The sequence below is a fragment of the Lissotriton helveticus genome, chromosome 9, assembly GCF_964261635.1.
Source record: "Lissotriton helveticus chromosome 9, aLisHel1.1, whole genome shotgun sequence".
Taxonomy (NCBI): Eukaryota; Metazoa; Chordata; class Amphibia; order Caudata; family Salamandridae; genus Lissotriton; species Lissotriton helveticus.
The window spans coordinates 7,179,488-7,198,855 of record NC_136070.1 but is presented as its reverse complement, the minus strand read 5'-3'; the positions used below and the strand labels follow the sequence as shown (position 1 = coordinate 7,198,855).

General features: G+C 46.8%; 1 protein-coding gene across 2 annotated transcripts in view; it reads left to right on the top strand.

The window, feature by feature from the left end:
- Positions 1–19,368, top strand: part of LOC144780849 (putative N-acetylated-alpha-linked acidic dipeptidase) — a 327,400-nt gene that overhangs the window by 145,665 nt on the left and 162,367 nt on the right. The window contains exons 8-9 of one of the 2 annotated variants that reach the window (XM_078659344.1): positions 11,771–11,890; positions 16,138–16,220. In XM_078659344.1, coding sequence (XP_078515470.1) covers positions 11,771–11,890; positions 16,138–16,220 — 203 coding nt within the window. The remainder of the gene's footprint in view (positions 1–11,770; positions 11,891–16,137; positions 16,221–19,368) is intronic. The other variant, XM_078659345.1, reaches the window with a different exon arrangement.

The window sequence follows — 19,368 nt, the reverse complement described above, 5'->3', positions numbered from 1 at the left end:
TACGAATTTGTCTACAAACAATCTTTGACCACCCTCGGTAGCCATATCTTGACCACTATGATCGGTGAAAGTCTCCTCAAATCTCGTGAAAAAGTCAGACACATTCTCATCCTTCTTCTGCTTGCACGCAGATAGCTTGTCCCAGTTTACCCGTAACTCAGGCATTAATGTTTTCATGTACGTGATAATTCTACCGGGAAGTTCGGCTATTAACGGCTCAGGTTTAGAACCACCTATTTGTCTAGCATCTATAGCGGTAATATTAGCCCATGAGTCACCTAGTTCTTGGTCATGGTCCGTATGACGAATTTTACTCCATAAAGGATGTGGGACAACATTCCCAAACAACATGTCTACATCTGCTAAATTCATTATGCATGAGTTTGCAGTCTACGATAACTCCTTATAATACCCAGTCGGGTTTTTACGGGGATCAGGTAGTGTTTGCTTGAGTGCTAAAACTTCTGATCTTTTCCAGGGGACATGTACCCATACACGCTGGAAATGAGGCAGAATTGGCGGTACTACATTCGCATCGCCTTCCCTCCAAACCGGAGGAACCTCTCTCATGGGGTACTGTCTCGCTCTTTTCCTACCTGATACGTCGTCTTGGTACAATGATCTAGAGACGTTTCCCTTACTCCTATAAGAGAACAGCAACTCTATCGCTTTCTCAACATCTGCACCTATAATCATACCTTCATGGAACTTAAAACGCGTACGCCATAGTTCGTCCATTGTGTATTTGGGATCATTCGTCTCCAAATCTTCGTACAGATATACACACATCTCTTCGAATACGTGTCTCTGAGTGGGTGCATTCCATTGACGGAAAACTTCCATAACAGACTGAACATCATATCTAACAGTATCCGCAATCCATTGGCGTGCTAGTTCATTCAGCACTTTTCTTTCCTCGTAATCAGGCAGTTGACTACGTAACTGTCTATCTTCTAAAACAGAAGGGCGACCCGAAGAAAGGTGAAAGCAGACCAGTGACGGTACCTGTCACTCTTTGTCTAAATAGAAGGAGAAGCTTGCGGAGGGGCAAATGCATCAGAAAAGACAGGCTGAGGCGAAGAAGAAATCGAGGCCATAGCAGAGGAAGTTGAAACAGTGGCAGACGTAGTATCATAGGGAACAGTTGGAGCTGTAGGCCAAGTGGTAGAAGTAGATGGAGTATGTAGCAAAGATGGCGGCCCTTGAGAAGGCTGCGCCAGAGAAGTAGAAACCAGCTGAAGAGGAGCTGGCGTTCGTGCAAGAGCTGGGTTACGTGCGCCGGGGCGCGGTATAGTAAAATGCTTTGGTGGTGCGGTAGCGTCTAACGCATACGGCGGTGGCGAGTTTAATAAGTGGGACATTAACGGATCTTTCTCGGATCTTTCCTCTTGACCTTGTCCCTTATTTGGTAACATCGGGTAACATTTATCTACTGCTAGTTTCTTGCTCCTAAGTATTTGTTCGCTTTCCTGCTCTTCCTCGTTATCTCTGTATGCAACGGCAGCTTGTACCATCGACATACCTCTTTTATTCCTTTTTGCTAATTTCATTTCTTTCTGTTTGGCTTCTTTGCGCCATAAGCGAAAAGAGTCAAACATTGCCGGCCGGGCTTTTTTCTTGAACAATTTGACCTCTAGGTTGTCTAAGATTTCTGGGTCAAAACTACCATATTGGGGCCACTTTAAAACACCATCCTTGCGGGTGTATTTTATCCACACTTCATTATATGTGATAGGACCTACGCCATGCTTCACATAGAGCTCATATGTTGGAGTTCCAATCGGAGGAACCGGACAAGAATCATCTAATCGGGAGTCCTTACTACAACCAAGACAAAACAAGTTTCCAAGTCTGCTAAAACCAGGCATCTTCGCTCACTAGTCTAGCTTCAAACTTCAAAGGATTATCTATTACGATATTTCTCGTGAATACACGAGTCCTTCGGCTTTGGGGCTTGCAAGTACCAAATCAAAGCGTATCTCAAGGATACCAAAAACTAAGGATCAAACTAAGGACTGGGAGACGCTCCACTTATACTTAACTGAAGTATTTGAAGATCGATGACGTCGCTAGAAGACTCGTCTATCGTTTCGCTCTACCAAGGATCACTGGGTCCAAAACAAGGCGATAGTCAGGGCAGCAGTCCTTTGTAGCCGTCGGGACGCGGGGAACCTCGCAGCAAAGACCTTCGGAACCACGTCGACATACAGGGGTCGCTGAAGTGGCTGGCCGTCCTCTGGAATTTTCACACGAAGCTCCTCACGAACATCTAGCTTGGACCGTCGCCGCTTGATACCGCCCCGAGTTGGGCGCCAACTGAGGTGCCGGGTTTTTAAGAACCCGGTGGTGCCAGTGGATAACACCCGAAGACCTCTGAGTTCTCCCTTGTTCCGGACCACAGAAACACTGAGTCTTCTAGTCGCAGTCAGAGATCAAGTTTTATTGGCAGCTACCAAGTAACATGTGTCCTAGAAGCACGACAACACGGGTCGTGTGTTCTCAGGAGACTGTTCGTTTTTACAGAACCAGCCTTCTCCTTATATACAGAAATAATAGCTGCAAGCAAGAATTCTTGAGTTTATGATGTGGCTGTAAACATATTTCTACAATAATACAAAGAGCGAAGTCATGTAAGCAAGCCCACATTTTAGATGTCCAGTTCGTGATAGATTACCCAGCCAGGCCCGGAACTCCCATCAGATATCGATGAAACGCTAATAAAGAAGGGCACCTCCTAGTCATAAAACTGGCCATAAACAAGGAACGTGGACAGGTGCGTGTGTGTGTAGAAAACATGATTTGTACGTAGTGAATGGTTTGTGGTATGTTATGCATTGATGCTATCGTATTCGGCCACTGGGCGAGGAGCTGCCCAAACAGGTTTGGCTGGAGGCCATGGAGTCAGTTGGGACAGGTCAGGGGGGAGTCAGGGAGAGGTGTACGTGTCCTTTTAGACCAGGCTTGACCTTACTCAATTGACTTATCATGAGGGCAAGACACAAGATGGATGCCGTTTACAAAATGGAGTCTAAGGGTTCGGGACGGAAACTACGGTTTAATGGTGTTGGCATCCCTTGATCATGACGCAAATGCATAGAAATGATGTCCTAATCATTACCGGTCTGTTGATACCAAATTCGTCATGGGATATTGATATTTTGTGGCACGGGTATTGGATCTCGATATCGTGATAACAGTAGGGTCCAGAATTTCAGAACCACATTGTACCTTGCCCTCCCAGATTTTTCTAGCTCAGCAGATCCTTCTGTCACTCACCCTCTCTGGATTGTGGAGAAGTGTGGCTCAGGGGTTAGAGGCGGCAGACCCGGAAGCTGAGATCGGTCCTGGACCAGGGTTCAATTCCCCGCCTCGGCGGGTCTTGGACTAAAAATTCCACGGACTCGATAATTCTCGCCCCGGTGCCTCCTCGACTCACGGGTTCACACTCTGCGACTCTGGGCAATAGCTTGCTTAATCTCCACAACGGCCCCTCGCGGCGGGATGCCTGACTTTCACCTTGTGGATACCCTGCTATCTCACAGGGGAATATCAGGACGGGTTCCCTAAGCAAGCGCCGGGACACCCACTGCGGGTAGCCGTGCGCTATATAAGCACAATCTACATTTACATTTACATTTACATTTACATCAGCAGGTCTCCAAGTCTCCATGTCCTTCACCCTTCCTGCCTGCATCTGCTATTCCTTCTGCCCCTCACTGTCCTAACCTGGATATACAGCCCTCTACCCTCACACCCATGCTGCCTGGATGGACAGCCCTCTACCCTCACACCCATGCTGCCTGGATGGACAGCCCTCTACCCTCATGCCCATGCTGCCTGGATCATGTTCTGTCCCTCCATGTATAGGTAATCGCTCTACCCGCATCTCGACCGTTCGTCTGTCTGGATCTGCACTCTCTCTGCCCCATGATCTGCCCCTCTGTGAAGGGGCAGTGTCTCTGCCCTCACCCCCCGCCTTGTGAGAATCTTGTGCCCTATTTTCTTTTTTAATGTACAATATTTTACACACATCCCCTCCCAAACACTGTGTGTCTACCCTGCGGAGTCCACCCGTAGAGGCGACAAAATAATCATCAAGACATTAAACATCAAGACTAAGTTACTCACCTTCGGTAACACTTTTTCTGATGTAGTTTTTTTCTAACCACAGATCCTCACCTTGTACATTTCCTTGGACACCAAAGTGGACCCAGAAACCTTTGTTTGCAATTCTCTTTTCCATTGGCATATGGCGTCATGAGGCTCCGCGTCAGATTTGTCCTACCCCACGTGTGACATTGGGGCCCCGATATATATGCCACATCCGCGTGCTGGCATCAGAGGCTTTCTGATCTCTGTTCGCACCTTCGATGCAGATCCACTGAAAGGAGAATATGGTGGTGTAAAGACTTCCAGATTTTGGGATCTTATTCATGGACTGAGTGAGAACATTTCAGAAAGTGAGGAGGACGGGCGGGTCAGTGAGGAACCTGCGTGAGATAGAGGGGCATATTTACAAGGAGCTTGCGCCTCACTTACGTAATTTTTCATGACTCACGGGCAACACTGTCTTGCTCTATATTTACAAGGTGACTCTTCTAGGCCGATACGTCACTTTTCGTTGGCCTGCATCGTTTTTTACCTTTGTTGGAATCAGCTGCGTCACGTTAGAAATAATATATGCAAGGTAGACATTCCCATGTAAAATCCCTCTTAAAACGTACGCCCTGGTATTCATGAAAAGTGACGCATCATCGGGAAGCGGGCCGCTGCACTTGAATGCATCAAAATTCACAAGCCTCTGAAATGCAGGCATAGGAATGACGCATTGTGTGTGGCATAGGAATCTGACCAGCTGAAGTCACTTCCAACCATGTAATCTGCAAGGAAATCACGTCCCCTAAACAGGTAAGTTCACATATAAGGTGGGTGACTCAGTAAATGTTACGTTACACAACATTAATGACTTGTGTTCACACACATATAGTCTCACACAATACGTCACCATTACGTAGCTATAGTGGTACACAGAGGTGCACTATGCCCACTTGTATGAGAGACATACAGGTCCAATGTAATGGAGTCCAAAGTGAGTTTTACACTTGATCGCCTTACAGTCGGCTACTTTCATCAGTCAATACTGATGCATCGCCTCTCTGTTTTTGACGCATTGCTGTAGTTGCGTCAGTCTTATTTCCAACTACAGCAATGTGCCACTTTTAGGCTTGATGCCTTGGGGCATCCTTCCCACAGAACCGTCATATTAATGAAGTATCCGTGGGTTGTAAATATGGCGCATCCTTGGCATCGTAAGGATTTTTGCTGCAGGCACAAGTCATTTTGACACATTGATGTGTTACCGCCGTGATGCATCATTTCTTGTAATTAAGGCTCAGGGGGCATATTATCAAGCAATAGTGATAATTATCGCTATTGCTTGGTTAGAGACAAAATTTTACCGCAGAGCTGCGGCGATTTTTATCGCAGATAAACCTTGCTATTACCAAGGTTTATCGCAAATGCGATAAAAAACGGCCGCAATGCATGAATATCGCTGAAAAGTCTGCGATATTCGTGCATTACCGAGCTAATGCTCTTAGCCATGTTATCCACCTCCCATTGGATAACATGGCTAAGAACTGCTCAGGGCAGGTGTTAGCTTTTGGAGATATTCGCGCTTAGCGCGAATATCTCCAAATGTCGGTAATAGGAGATAGCGATGTTAGCGACTGTTTCCAGTCGCTAACATCTTGGCACGCCCACTTTGCATGTCATTAGTGATAAATATCACTGACATGCAAAGCGGGGCCCAAGATGGTCGCTATCTCCTACTAGCTGTCGCTAACTGGTGTTAGCGACAGCTAGGTAATAGGGAGATCATTTTATCTCCGCTTTCTTGGCTTTTAAAGCCAAAAAAGCGGAGATAAACAAACCCCCTTGATAATATGCCCCAGAGTCTCGACCAGAAAAGGCGTTTCCGAAGGAAAGTAACTTCCGATAGAGACGTCTAACCGCGGAGTCCTCACCTTGTGAATAGACACCAAAGCAGCACCGCCCAGGTGGTGGGTCTGTGTAACGGCTCAGACAAGGAAGTCCGGCAGGACAGATTGGGCGCAGTGCCCGTCCTGTGGACCTGACTGTCCAGCAGGTAAAGCTTCATGAACATGTGGAGGGACGCTGACGGGGCTATCTAACAAGTGTCCAGAACTGGCCACTGCTCACTAGTGCAGTCGTGGCCGCCTTGGCTCTGGTGGAATGAGCACACAATCCTTCGGGCCTTGCTTCTTGTCAACCCAGAGCAGATCTCCACGCATAACTCATTCTTTCTGGAGATGGTTCTCTTTGCACCGCTTTCAGCTTTTTAACTCGACAGAAACTAATGAACAGCTGGTCATCTTGTAGGTACTTCCTGGTCCTGTCAATGTAGAAACTAACAGCCTGATTCATCATAGTCCCGTTTTGCGAGCCCCTAATAGCGATTCATAAGGAATCGCTATTTAGGACTTGCAAAACGGTATTCATGTAGGAATTGCTAAATAAATAGCGATTCCTACACATTCCTTATTTGCGAGTAGCAAATTGCTAATCGCAAATAAGGAATAACTCCCCATACATTCCTATGAGCCAAAAGGCCCATAGGAATGAATCGGGAGTATTCCTTATTTGCGATTAGCAATTAGCTAATCGCAAATAAGATAGCAATTTAAAGGGTGCCAGGGGTGTCCAAAGGACACCCCGTAGCACCCCTTAAATGCAAATTGAAACAGGTGTTGCGCACACACATGTCCAAAGGACATGTGTGTGTGCAACATGCAACTTAGAAAAATGCTTTTAAAAGCATTTTTCTAAGTTTTTGCTATTTACCACGAGGTTTGACCTCGCGGTAAATAGCGGGCCGAAATTGCGAATTCGCAATTTTTAAATGGATGATGAATTGCATTTAAGGAATCTCAAATAGAGATTCCTTAAATGTAATTCCTCACAAAATAGCGAAATCGCTATTAGCGATTTTTGCATTTGGGATGATGAATCCCAAATGCAAAAATAGCGCTCGCAAAGGGCCAGATTCTCAGAATCTGGCCCTTTGCGAGCCGATTTCGGCTTGATGAATCAGGCTGTAAGGGTCCACTTCAGATCCAAGCGGTGGAGCCTTTCCTCTTCTTTGGAGGGATTTGTAGGTTGTGCAGGTTCAGGCGTTGGACCATTCCATGCTTTTGCAACAGAAAGTCCTTTCGAAGAGGCAGCCACATTTGAAGACAGCTGTCCATGGCCAGAAGCTCTGGGTGCCACCCTCTCCTTGCCATGTCCGGAGCCACTGGAATGGCTTGTGCCTTTTTCAACCCTCTGGGCAGGAGAGGCAAAGGTGGAAAGACATACAGGAGTCCTGAGCCCCCATTCGGATGGAAGGCCTCTCTGAGGCAGAGCTGCCTTGGAAACTCCAGTGTGCCAATGTTTTGACACTGCGCATTCTCTGCAGTGGCGAATAGATTGCGCCACATTTCTTCCATCGTTGGAAGACGCCCTGTGCCACCTTCTAGTGCCAACGCCATCGCTGATCCTCCGGGCAACATCGGCTCTGTGTCCGGCAACTTACTCAGGAGACTTCACAAGCGGACCAGCTTATCAAGGCCCAGTGTCTGGTCAGGTACTTTCTATCATAGCGTAGAAACACACATTTCATGGACATTTCAGAGGCTTATTAAGGCTTCTTGGTCTTTGACTTCGTGTTGCTTTAAGGACATGTTTGCTACTATAGAGTTATTTTCAGTGAGGTGCTTTCTGCTTACCTGCTGAGTACCATCGGTGGTGAATCCCAATATCCTTTTCTGCCTTGAAAAAGTCTTTAGGACGAAACACGTGTCGGCTGCCTGTTTGTACTGGATAACACATCCGGATCAAGGAATGTGGATAACTGTGGAGACAATAAATCACTTGCAATATAACCTCAACTTTACGTAAGGAAACTTGTTTGTCATTTAATACGTAGCACGCTTTTGGATTACTGTGTGTGCTTCAGTGTTGTTCTCTAACTTCTGCCAAGTTTGTCCGCCCTGGAGTTTAAAGATCCTGACAGGTGCTGGGGGATGAGGGAACGGCCCTGTGTATTCAGCCATCTCCAGAGATGTCGAGCCTACAGGCACAGGACCCAGGACCCCACTCCGCCCGTTCGTTGCAGTACAACACGTCATGCTGTCTGGGAGAACATGTATCCGGTCTCTCCTGATGTGGTGGCGGGCTTCCACAGGAGACCAGAGTCCTCAGATCTCCTCGTCTCCCAGGCAGTCTCCACAACAGAGCAGCAAGGCCTCTGCTATGACCATGAGCTCTGCATGCAGTCGAGAGAGGGGTCTTGTGCAGGTCTGACCACGGGTGGACATCTTCCACTGCAGATCTTTCCCAGTCTCCTCCAGCACGTGGATGGACTCTGGTAGTTCCCCCAGGGACTGAGCTCACTGACACTTCACACTACACTGTGGAGCCTGCATGTGTCACCGGCGCGGCCCACAAGCAGTCGGGAGGAGAACTCGGCACATAAAAAGATAGGTCCGGTCTATCTATGTCCAGCGTTCTCCGCCGCGACTGTGGAGTGTCCCCACTCATGAACTTACTATTGAATTGTAGTTTTGTGAATTCTGAAAAAGAGTAAACTATCACAAATGTGTACGTTTACCTTTGTGAATCACGCAGATGGTCTCTCAGCTCAAGCCTCAATCATTGACTCCGCCTCTTCTCTCAAGCCTCAATCATTGACTCCGCCTCTTCTCTCTAGCCTCAATCATTGACTCCGCCTCTTCTCTCTAGCCTCAATCATTGACTCACTTTGTCCTCTGCAGCCTCAATCATTGACTCAGCCTCTTCTCTCCATCCTCAATCACTGACTCAGCCTCTTCTCTCTATCCTCAAGCATTGACTCAGCCTCTTCTCTCCATCCTCAATCACTGACTCAGCCTCTTCTCTCTATCCTCAAGCATTGACTCAGCCTCTTCTCTCTATCCTCAAGCATTGACTCAGCCTCTTCTCTCCATCCTCAATCACTGACTCAGCTTCTCCTCTGTAGACTCAATCATTGACTCAGCTTCTCCTCTCTACCCTCAGTCATTGACTCAGCTTCTCCTCTGTAGCCTCAGTCATTGACTCAACTTCTCCTCTGCAGCATCAATCATTGACTCAGCTTCTCCTCTGTAGCCTCAGTCATTGACTCAGCTTCTCCTCTCTACCCTCAGTCATTGACTCAGCTTCTCCTCTGTAGCCTCAGTCATTGACTCAACTTCTCCTCTGCAGCATCAATCATTGACTCAGCTTCTCCTCTGTAGCCTCAGTCATTGACTCAGCTTCTCCTCTCTAGCCTCAGTCATTGACTCAGCTTCTCCTCTGTAGCCTCAGTCATTGACTCAGCTTCTCCTCTCTGTAGCCTCAGTCATTGACTGAGATTCTCCTCTGCAGACTCAATCATGACTCAGCTTTTCCTCTCTAGCTTCAGTCATTGACTCAGCTTCTTCTCTAGCCTCAGTCATTGACTCAGCTGCTCCTCTCTAGCCTCAGTCATTGACTCAGCTTCTCCCCTCTACCCTCAATCATTGACTCAGCTTCTCCTCTGTAGCCTCAGTCATTGACTCCGCTTCTCCTCTGTAGCCTCAGTCATTGACTCCGCCTCTTCTCGCTAGCCTCAGTCATTGACTCCGCCTCTTCTCGCTAGCCTCAATCATTGACTCCGCCTCTTCTCTCTACCCTCAATCATTGACTCAGCTTCTCCTCTGTAGCCTCAATCATTGACTCCGCCTCTTCTCTCTAGCCTCAATTATTGACTCAGCCTCTTCTCTCTAGCCTCAATCATTGACGTAGCTTCTCCTCTGCAGCCTCAATCATTGACTCAGCATCTTCTCTCTAGCCTCAATCATTGACTCAGCCTCTTCTCTCTAGCCTCAATCATTGACTCAGTTTCTCCCATGTAGCCTCAATCATTGACTCAGACTTTTCTCTCTAGCCTCAGTCATTGACTCAGCCTCTCCTCTCTAGCCTCAATCATTGACTCAGCCTCTCCTCTCTAGCCTCAATTATTGACTCAGCTTCTCCTCTGCAGCCTCAATCATTGACTCAGCCTCTTCTCTCTAGCCTCAATCATTGACTCAGCCTCTTCTCTCTAGCCTCAATCATTGACTCAGCCTCTTCTCTCTAGCCTCAATCATTGACTCAGTTTCTCCCATGTAGCCTCAATCATTGACTCAGACTTTTCTCTCTAGCCTCAATCATTGACTCAGCCTCTTCTCTCTAGCCTCAATCATTGCCTCAGTCTCTCATCTCAAACCTCAATCATTGCCCCAGCCTCTCTTCTCTCTAGCCTCAATCATTGACTCAGCGTCTTCTCTCTAGCCTCAATCATTGATTCAGCCTCTTCTCTCTAGCCTCAATCATTGCCTCAGTCTCTCATCTCAAACCTCAATCATTGCCCCAGCCTCTCTTCTCTCTAGCCTCAATCATTGACTCGGTTTCATATCTCTAGCCTCAATCATTGACTCAGCATCTTCTCTCTAGCCTCAATCATTGACTCAGCTTCTCAGCCTCTCCTCTCTAGCCTCAGACGTTGACTCCGCCTCTTCTCTCAAGCCTCAATCATTGACTCCACCTCTTCTCTGTAGCATCAATCATTGACTCAGCCTCTTCTCTCTAGCCTCAATCATTGACTCCGCCTCTTCTCTCTAGCCTCAATCATTGACTCAGTTTCTCCTCTGTAGCCTCAATCATTGACTCAGCCTCATCTCTCTAGCCTCAATCATTGATTCAGCCTCTTCTCTCTAGCCTGAGTCATTGACTCAGCCTCTCCTCTCTAGCCTCAATCATTGACTCAGCCTCTCCTCTCTAGCCTCAATCATTGACTCAGCCTCTCTTCTCTCTAGCCTCAATCATTGACTCAGCCCCTTCTCTCTAGCCTCAGTCATTGACTCAGCCTCTTCTCTCTAGCCTCAGTCATTGACTCAGCCTCTTCTCTCTAGCCTCAGTCATTGACTCAGCCTCTTCTCTCTAGCCTCAATCATTGACTCCGCCTCTTCTCTCTAGCCTCAATCATTGACTCAGTTTCTCCTCTGTAGCCTCAATCATTGACTCAGCCTCATCTCTCTAGCCTCAATCATTGATTCAGCCTCTTCTCTCTAGCCTGAGTCATTGACTCAGCCTCTCCTCTCTAGCCTCAATCATTGACTCAGCCTCTCCTCTCTAGCCTCAATCATTGACTCAGCCTCTCTTCTCTCTAGCCTCAATCATTGACTCAGCCCCTTCTCTCTAGCCTCAGTCATTGACTCAGCCTCTTCTCTCTAGCCTCAGTCATTGACTCAGCCTCTTCTCTCTAGCCTCAGTCATTGACTCAGCCTCTTCTCTCTAGCCTCAATCATTGACTCCGCCTCTTCTCTCTAGCCTCAATCATTGACTCAGTTTCTCCTCTGTAGCCTCAATCATTGACTCAGCCTCATCTCTCTAGCCTCAATCATTGATTCAGCCTCTTCTCTCTAGCCTGAGTCATTGACTCAGCCTCTCCTCTCTAGCCTCAATCATTGACTCAGCCTCTCCTCTCTAGCCTCAATCATTGACTCAGCCTCTCTTCTCTCTAGCCTCAATCATTGACTCAGCCCCTTCTCTCTAGCCTCAGTCATTGACTCAGCCTCTTCTCTCTAGCCTCAGTCATTGACTCAGCCTCTTCTCTCTAGCCTCAGTCATTGACTCAGCCTCTTCTCTCTAGCCTCAATCATTGACTCCGCCTCTTCTCATCTCCCCTCAGACCGGTACGTGATGCTTGGCAATCACCGTGACGCCTGGGTCTTCGGTGCCATTGACCCCTCCAGAGGGACCGCAGCCATGATGGAGCTCAGCCGCGCAATGGGACGGCTTCTTAAGGATGGTAAGAGGTGCCCGGGAAATACAGCACAATCTGGCACAGGGGCACAGTGTCACTGCACGTGTGCACAATGCACACAATAAATGCAGATACACACACATACGGGACACTGGGGTCGAAGTAGCATTGACATCCCACAGATTCTGTGGCAAGAAACTTTAGAGATGGAGAAAGCTCCCCTGCATGGCTCGGAGAGTGGGCGCCGCCGCCCCGAGTTCACGATAACAAACTGACTTTTGGCACGCATTTCAGCACACATGGCAGTCATGGATGTGTGGTGGAGGCATGTTTGATAGAGTGAGGATCTGCAGTCTGGAGGGCACAAGAAGAACAGGTTCTTTAAATATAACCATAGCTCAATCCTGACGAGCCGTAGCACAGTTCAGGGTAGCACAGCTTGGCACCTTGCTGTGCTGCCCTGTGTCAAAGTGAAAGGGCAGGAATGCACCACACTTATGCAATATGGGGCACCCCTGTTCTTTGCCCTGCACTGGTGCCATTTGGCCCCACGGTGCAAGGGGGCCGGTGTTGTCAGCAGGATTGTTTTTCTGCAGGAGGGGGACGTTCCTGCACAAAACCAATTCTGGGAGTCATTTTCCTCTTTCCATGTATGCTGAAGAACGCAGAACGAAGCACTCCTGGAAAGAGGAAAAAATGAAGAGGAATGAAGTTATTGCTCTTCGTTGCAGCTGCCCAGGTAAGGCGTCAGGTTTTGGCGCTTCCCCAAGTTTACACGGTTTTATAAATCTTGGGAAGCGTCAAAATCTATGGAAAACCCACCACAACGCCCATGGAACACCTCCCTGGCACAGAGTGAAGCAACGCAGAGACTCGCGCTGCCTCGCCTCACTCCATATCTATGAGGCCAGACAAAGCCAAGCAAAGCAGCTTAGTGTGACCTAAAAAATAGGATGTTATAGTTTGTGCTGTCAAAGCGCCACAATAAGTGATGCTCCAGCACTGCACGGGGCTCATAAATATTCCACAAAGTGTAAAGCATTTATCAGCAGCAAAACAGTCAATAAGTAAGAAACACAACACAATAAAAATCCCACTTGAACATATGATACCAGGGAAGGATACGACTACCAAACTGAGACAAAACCCTAACTTAACGACTTTCGGTATCCAAACAAGGCATCTAGTGGCAGTAAAGTTAGGAATCCTAACTTCTATAAAAACGGATCCATGGTCGCTTGATGGTGACCTGGTTAGTTTCAGTGGTAAAACAGGGAGATGTTTCTGGAATACAAGGGCCCTAAGGGGCTTGTCCATTGTATTGGATAAAACTGTAAAAGAACTCCCTAGTTGGAAAGGGTCGGAAATATTGTATTTTGCGGGGTTTATGAGGGAGGTAGCCCTGGTCACAAGAAAATCTAATTCGCACAGAAATACGAGTCCTGTTCCGAGCTCCCTACGCTTGCTTAATAAAGAAATAAACACACTGGTTAGGGAACAATACTTGAATAGGTCTGCAGAAAGGTCTCGTAAAATAACCTTACTAAGGAGAAGGAGAAGTAGAGTAAAGTTAAAGATTAAAAAAGAGAGGGAAGACTCCTTATGGATAAAGTTAAGGGAGGCTGTAAATAGAGGGAATGTAAGACTATTTTGGTCTCTCATTGGTGAGGGTAGTGGAACAAGAATCAGGTCCCTTCCTCCTCCTATTTCCGAGAAAGTTTGGGTGGGTTATGTTGCGCAATTATATGCTGGTAATGGGCCTGTTGAGGACGACAGAAGGTTGGGCGATGTCGGACCGTTGTTTGAGCCGCCCTCTGAAAAGATCATCGAATCAGCCATAAAGGATTTGCGCTCTTCTGTTTTGGTGTTAAAACAGGATGCCGAATCATGGAGCAAGATCCTATTTCCAGTGTATAGATTTTGCTTCCTACATAGAACTGTTCTCCCCTCTTGGAGGGGGAGTATACTGGTACCCCTGTTCAAGAAGGGGGATAGGATTGTGCCCCAAAATTATCAACAAATAGCTTTGCTTGACGCTATAGGGAAAGTATTTGCGAAATGTCTTTTAACACTAATTTCTGACTAGGTAGATGGAGGTCAGTTGCTGCCATTGGAGCAGACGGGTTTCCGTAAGGGTCACAGCACAATGGATAATTTATCCCCCTTGCAGATAATTTCGGATAAATACATAGGGGCCCGAGGTGGAAGAGTTTATGCTGCGTTCATAGATTTCTCCACAGCATTCGACAAAGTCGATCGCCCCCTGCTGTGGAGGAAGCTATCTTCCCTCGGAATGCCCTCACTGCTCTTGGATTTAGTTAGGGATCTCCATTCTGATACCTGGTGCAGGGTTTTATTGGGTGTCGAAAGAGGGCTATCCCAGGCGATACCCACTGCAAATGGATTGAAACAAGGATGTCTATTAGCGCCATTACTATTCTCCCTATACATTTCTGACTTACCTTTGTTTTTGTCTTCAAGTGATGGTAACGCCCCACTATTAGGGGGCTCTCCGATTGTCTGTATGCTATATGCGGACGATATCCTGATATTGAATTTAACACCGAAAGGCTTGAACAATCGTCTACAAGCACTTTCCGCATAAGCAGAACATCATCACCTGAAAATAAACGTAGCAAAAAGTAAAATCATGTGTATGGCTGGTAGGAGAAAGACGAAATATGAGAACTTTAGGTGGACGGTGGGAGGACATAGGCTGGAGGTGGTGAATTCCTGTGTTCTAAGGGAAGATAATATCTGCCAATTTGAGCGATAAGGATCATGTTGCTAACAATTCTCGAAAGGCTCTGGCTCAGGGTAAAAGTCTGAGTGCTTTTTATTGCGCAACGGGGAAAAGACATTTCCCTTATTTGCTAGAGGTTTTTCGCGCAAAGATTTCAGCATCCCTGCTCTATGGTGTTGAACAAATTGATTTGGGGCAATGGAGTTTTCTGCATACTGTAGAGGGAAAAAACCTCCGACAATTAGCCTCAGTTAATACTGCCTGCACAGCGGCTGCCCTTAGATTAGAGTTTGGAATTCGCAGTAGTTGGGTGCAGGCTTTAGCAGGGATCGTTCGCTGGGTGTCGTGCCTGGCCCGGGGGGACTCAGGGACCATGCAGAGTCTTATGAAAAAAGAATTGTTGGGATCCTTAAAAGAACACTCTAGAATTGTGAGGAATTTTAGAAAGGCGGTTGAATACCTGCAATTAGATGAACTAACTTTATTCACATTGTCCCCAGGCCAATTGAAAGCTGTTTTAAAACTGGCCACTTGGAAACTGAGTTTTAGCCTAGACAGGGAGGCAATTCTTGCAAAAAAAGGCCCCTCTCCATTTCTTGACTCCTGCCTATATAAGAAAATGCAACCGTACGTTTCTTGGAATATACCTCACGGTATACGGCGTTTTTGGTTCCTCTTGAGGCAGGACCTCCTTCCTCTAAATAATTTAACATCTAGATGGTATGGGTCCCCTGCAATTTGTCACCTTTGCAATATGTCCACCCAGGATATTGTACATGTCCTCTTTATATGCCCAGCCTTGCGGATATCACGTAGAAAGTGGTTTAGACATATATGTTTAAAATTGGGTCTCTTGACGGCGAGCTCTTTTTTGAATGCTTTGTACAATCCGCCCAATGAAATGTTCTGTCTTAATATATTTAACTTTTTAAAATGTTTTCTAGATATTTATTAGAGGGCTTGGGAATCAAATGCTTGTCAGTATTTTTTTTTATTTTTTTAATGCAAAGTTTGTGTATGCACAAATATATGTTGTATTTCTTTTATGTGGATCTCTTATGAGTTCCAAAACATAAATAAAGAATTGAATTGTGTGAAATGCCTTCTGTGAATATCAAAAGTAGTAAGTTTAGGATTTTATCTCAGATTAGTTCTGTGAATCAGTCCCTCTCTCTCCATCTTCCCATCCCTTCCCACTCTCCCACTATCTCCCATCCCTCGCCTCACTCACTCTCTCTCCCTATATCTCCTCAATGCTCTCTTCAGTCACTCACACTCCCTCTATCTCCCTCTCACTCACCACGCACTCTCTTTCACTTCACTCACTCTCTCTCCATCTTCCTATCTCTCCTCACTCTCCTGCTATCTCTGATCTCTTTCCTCACTCTCTCTCTCTCTATCTCCCAGGCTCTGTCCTCACTTTCTCCCTTTATCTCCCCAGCTCTCTCCTCACTCTCTCTCTCTCTTTATGTCTTCTCAGCGCTCTCCTCACTCTCTCCTTTTATCTCCCATCTCTATTTCTCCTAACTCCCTCTCTGTCTCCCCCCAGGTTGGAGGCCACGTCGATCCATCTTGTTTTGTAGCTGGGGCGCAGAAGAGTATGGTCTCATTGGCTCATCAGAGTGGGTTGAGGTAAGTGTGTTGTATTGTATTTTATTATGTATATAACGCTTACTACTCCAATGTGGGCCACTGAAGCTCTTGCCTACATGAATAGTACACTGAGCTGTGTGGGGTGTGTGGTTAGGTGGATGTTGCTTTTCTTTTGATCCTATGTGGGAAGTTTTTCCATGTTGTGTGTGATGACCACCAAGGTGCAGTTATTGTGTTAGGGGACACAGCGCGTAACAGTGTTTTGGATGAGGAAGAGTGAGACACAGACACACAGTTTTATAGTTTTCATTTTTCCGGTAGCTGTGAACAGCTCTGCAGGTCCCTTCATGGCCTTTCGTATGATATAATCTGTTTAGTTGGTTACTGCACTGGGTTGTCCAATCTGAGAATTGTGTATAGTTGTGGTCATGAGCTGGAATGTTAGAAGCGTCCCATATTGGAATCTCTTTGTGAGACGTATGGAAGCTGTCAGATTCTATACATATTTGGAACCTGCCATTGTGGACTATCTTAAAGTCTTTCAAATGTCCAGTGGCGTGTGACATATCTCTTTGGTTAGGGCTTGTTTTTTGACTGTACCGTGCTGGGGATGGACAATCTGCATAGCAAGTATGTGTGAATTTCATCGGTGTATGGTTTCAGTACTATTGTGAGCTATAACTGTTTTATATGCAAGTACATAACTATATAATGCCCCGGTGAACCACAGGGCAGCCCTTTTTAGTTTACACGCATGATGGAAGCAGTTTGCTGGTTGAGTTCTTTGCACTCTGTTGTTTGTAAGCTGAGGATTGTGCTTAAGAGTGCTACTGTTTTCTGGGCTGTGTTGCCCTGACATGGGTGATGCAGTTATGGAAGTTGCCATGCGTTCAACTGACTTCCGAAGTGTATATGGTCCTGAGTGCTTCCAATGCTGGCTGGTAGTGAATTCCAGAGCTTGGTGGCTTGTACAGGTTTTGGGGCTCATTAGGATGACGAGCGGACTTTGTCCGCCTGCCATCCTGTCAGAATTCGGGACCGACCACCATAAGGGCGGGGGTCCCGTGGGGGGTATTAGGATGTGCCCGCCACAGTGGCGGGCACATCCTGCATTTTTAGCATTGTGACGGGCGTTGCTCTCTGCACCGCCCGCCACAATGCTAAAAATGCACATTTGCATTTACATTAAGAAAGTGGCAGGCACCGCGCGGTGTCTGCCGCTTTGTTAGTGTAAATGCAGGGGGGTACCACAGGTACTCCCGTGTGCACCCCCCACCTGTCCTTCACTCCAGGGGCCCGCAGGGGGCCCCCAAAGTGAAGACCGCATGCCTTTCCGTGGCGGCATTGCCACCACGGAAAGGCATCTGTTATGGGCAATGCTAATATGGCTGGCGGTGTCTAATAGACACCGCCACCATATTGAACCTTTTCCGCCCCGGCCGCAAGGCAACCGGGGCGGAAAAGCGGCGGACGGCCTTTCCGTCCGCCGTGGTCACCCCCGCCATGCTAATATGGCGGGGGGTGAATAAGGGTAGGATGACGGGCGGATTAAAAAAATATTTGGATGTCGTCTGCATAGCACCAGGTGAGGTTGTGTGATTTAATCAGAGTTGGTACAGGGTTAGGCAGATGTTGAATAATATGATGGACCCCTGAGGACTCTGCTCTGTTGTGTGTGAGGCGGTGATGTGAAGGAGGGTTGGTAGACTACACTTTCCCAGTCTGTGAGCTTTTTCACTGACTCCTCGATTGTGGAGCGTTTGCAGTAGTATCTGGTGGGAGACCGTTTCAAATGCAGGTGATAAATCCAGACGTTACACGGCGGCATCTCCCTTTTTGTTCACTGTGAGGTTTAGATCATCCCAGGTGGATATGATCGCTGATTCTGTGCCTGGTCTGAAGCCGGACTATTGGTCTGACATGAAGCCATCGTTTTCTATATAGCTGGAGATTTGGTGTCATGTCCTTTAGGATAGTCCTGTCATGTATACCCTTTTTTACATACATTGTCCCATCAAAACGATGATAATGGTTGTGAACAAGTGACCTTTTACCTAGTCGCTTGCTGCTGTCTCTTCGACGCCAGCCTCTTAGTGTACTATCATATTCCCTGTACCTGACGTACATAAACCTGTCCTCAGGGACGGCAGAATTATTCTGTGTAAAGGTCCTCTCTTTTTTTTCATCCCTGGCCCACAGCCCCGCTGTGCATGATCACAATTGTTTAGAAAAGCATTGGCAATTGTTTTCAAAACCTTTATGATTGTTTTAAAATATATCGATTCTAGAAGAAACCCTGGAGTGACCACTCGAGTATATAAGACCCTTATTCCCCCCTGCAAATTAGAGAAAATTCCTTCCACGCTGACACGGGTCCTTCATGCTGAATCTTCAACACGCAGCGGTCTGACATCCCTTGCGGGGTGTCATCCTTGGTGCAGAGGTAGGTCTCTTCATTCTCTATCATCTACCATCAGGTGAGGGGGTTAGTTCTTCAGTAAGGAATTCTTGGATATATATATACCTCCCCTGCACAGGTTGAGCGAAGGATATCTCTAAAGGTTTTTGCTGTTGCTGGCTCTGAAGGTGGTTCTGAGGATCTGACTGCAATGACAATTTTGAGGACATCTTTATGTGGCCATGTGTTGAAAGCATGCGTTGATGGATGATTGTTGGTGTCTCTCCCTGTGGTTGCTAGATTATGTGTTGTGTTGTGTTGTTTGCCTTTCCATCAGGTAATGTTTCATCTTTTTTTTTTCTTTAGATCAATTCACTGGAGGTTTTGTGACTCAAGTCCTGTGTTTGTGGTGTGTCTGTGTTTAGACACTCTGGATTGTGGAATTCTGTTATAATTCTACAAAGCTCTTTAGTAGGGCAGTCTTCTTCAGTTACTTGCATGGACTACTGTTGCCTGTTTGTAGTTCTGATGGCTCGTTTTTAGGCTTAGTTATAGTTCATGTTAGAAATTCGGTTGTTGGTTGACTGAGGTCTGAGCCGTAGGCAAGCAAAAACCAAAATCCTAGTCAGGGTAGGAGGCTAAATTAACCTGCGCTCACCTCCTGGTAGCCTGGTCCAGAGCAGTCAAGCTAAACTTAGAGGCAATGTGTAAAGTATGTGCCACACTTCAAACAGGTAAACTGTGAGAACACCACATAAAAAGATTTCACATCACGTTAGAAGAATATAT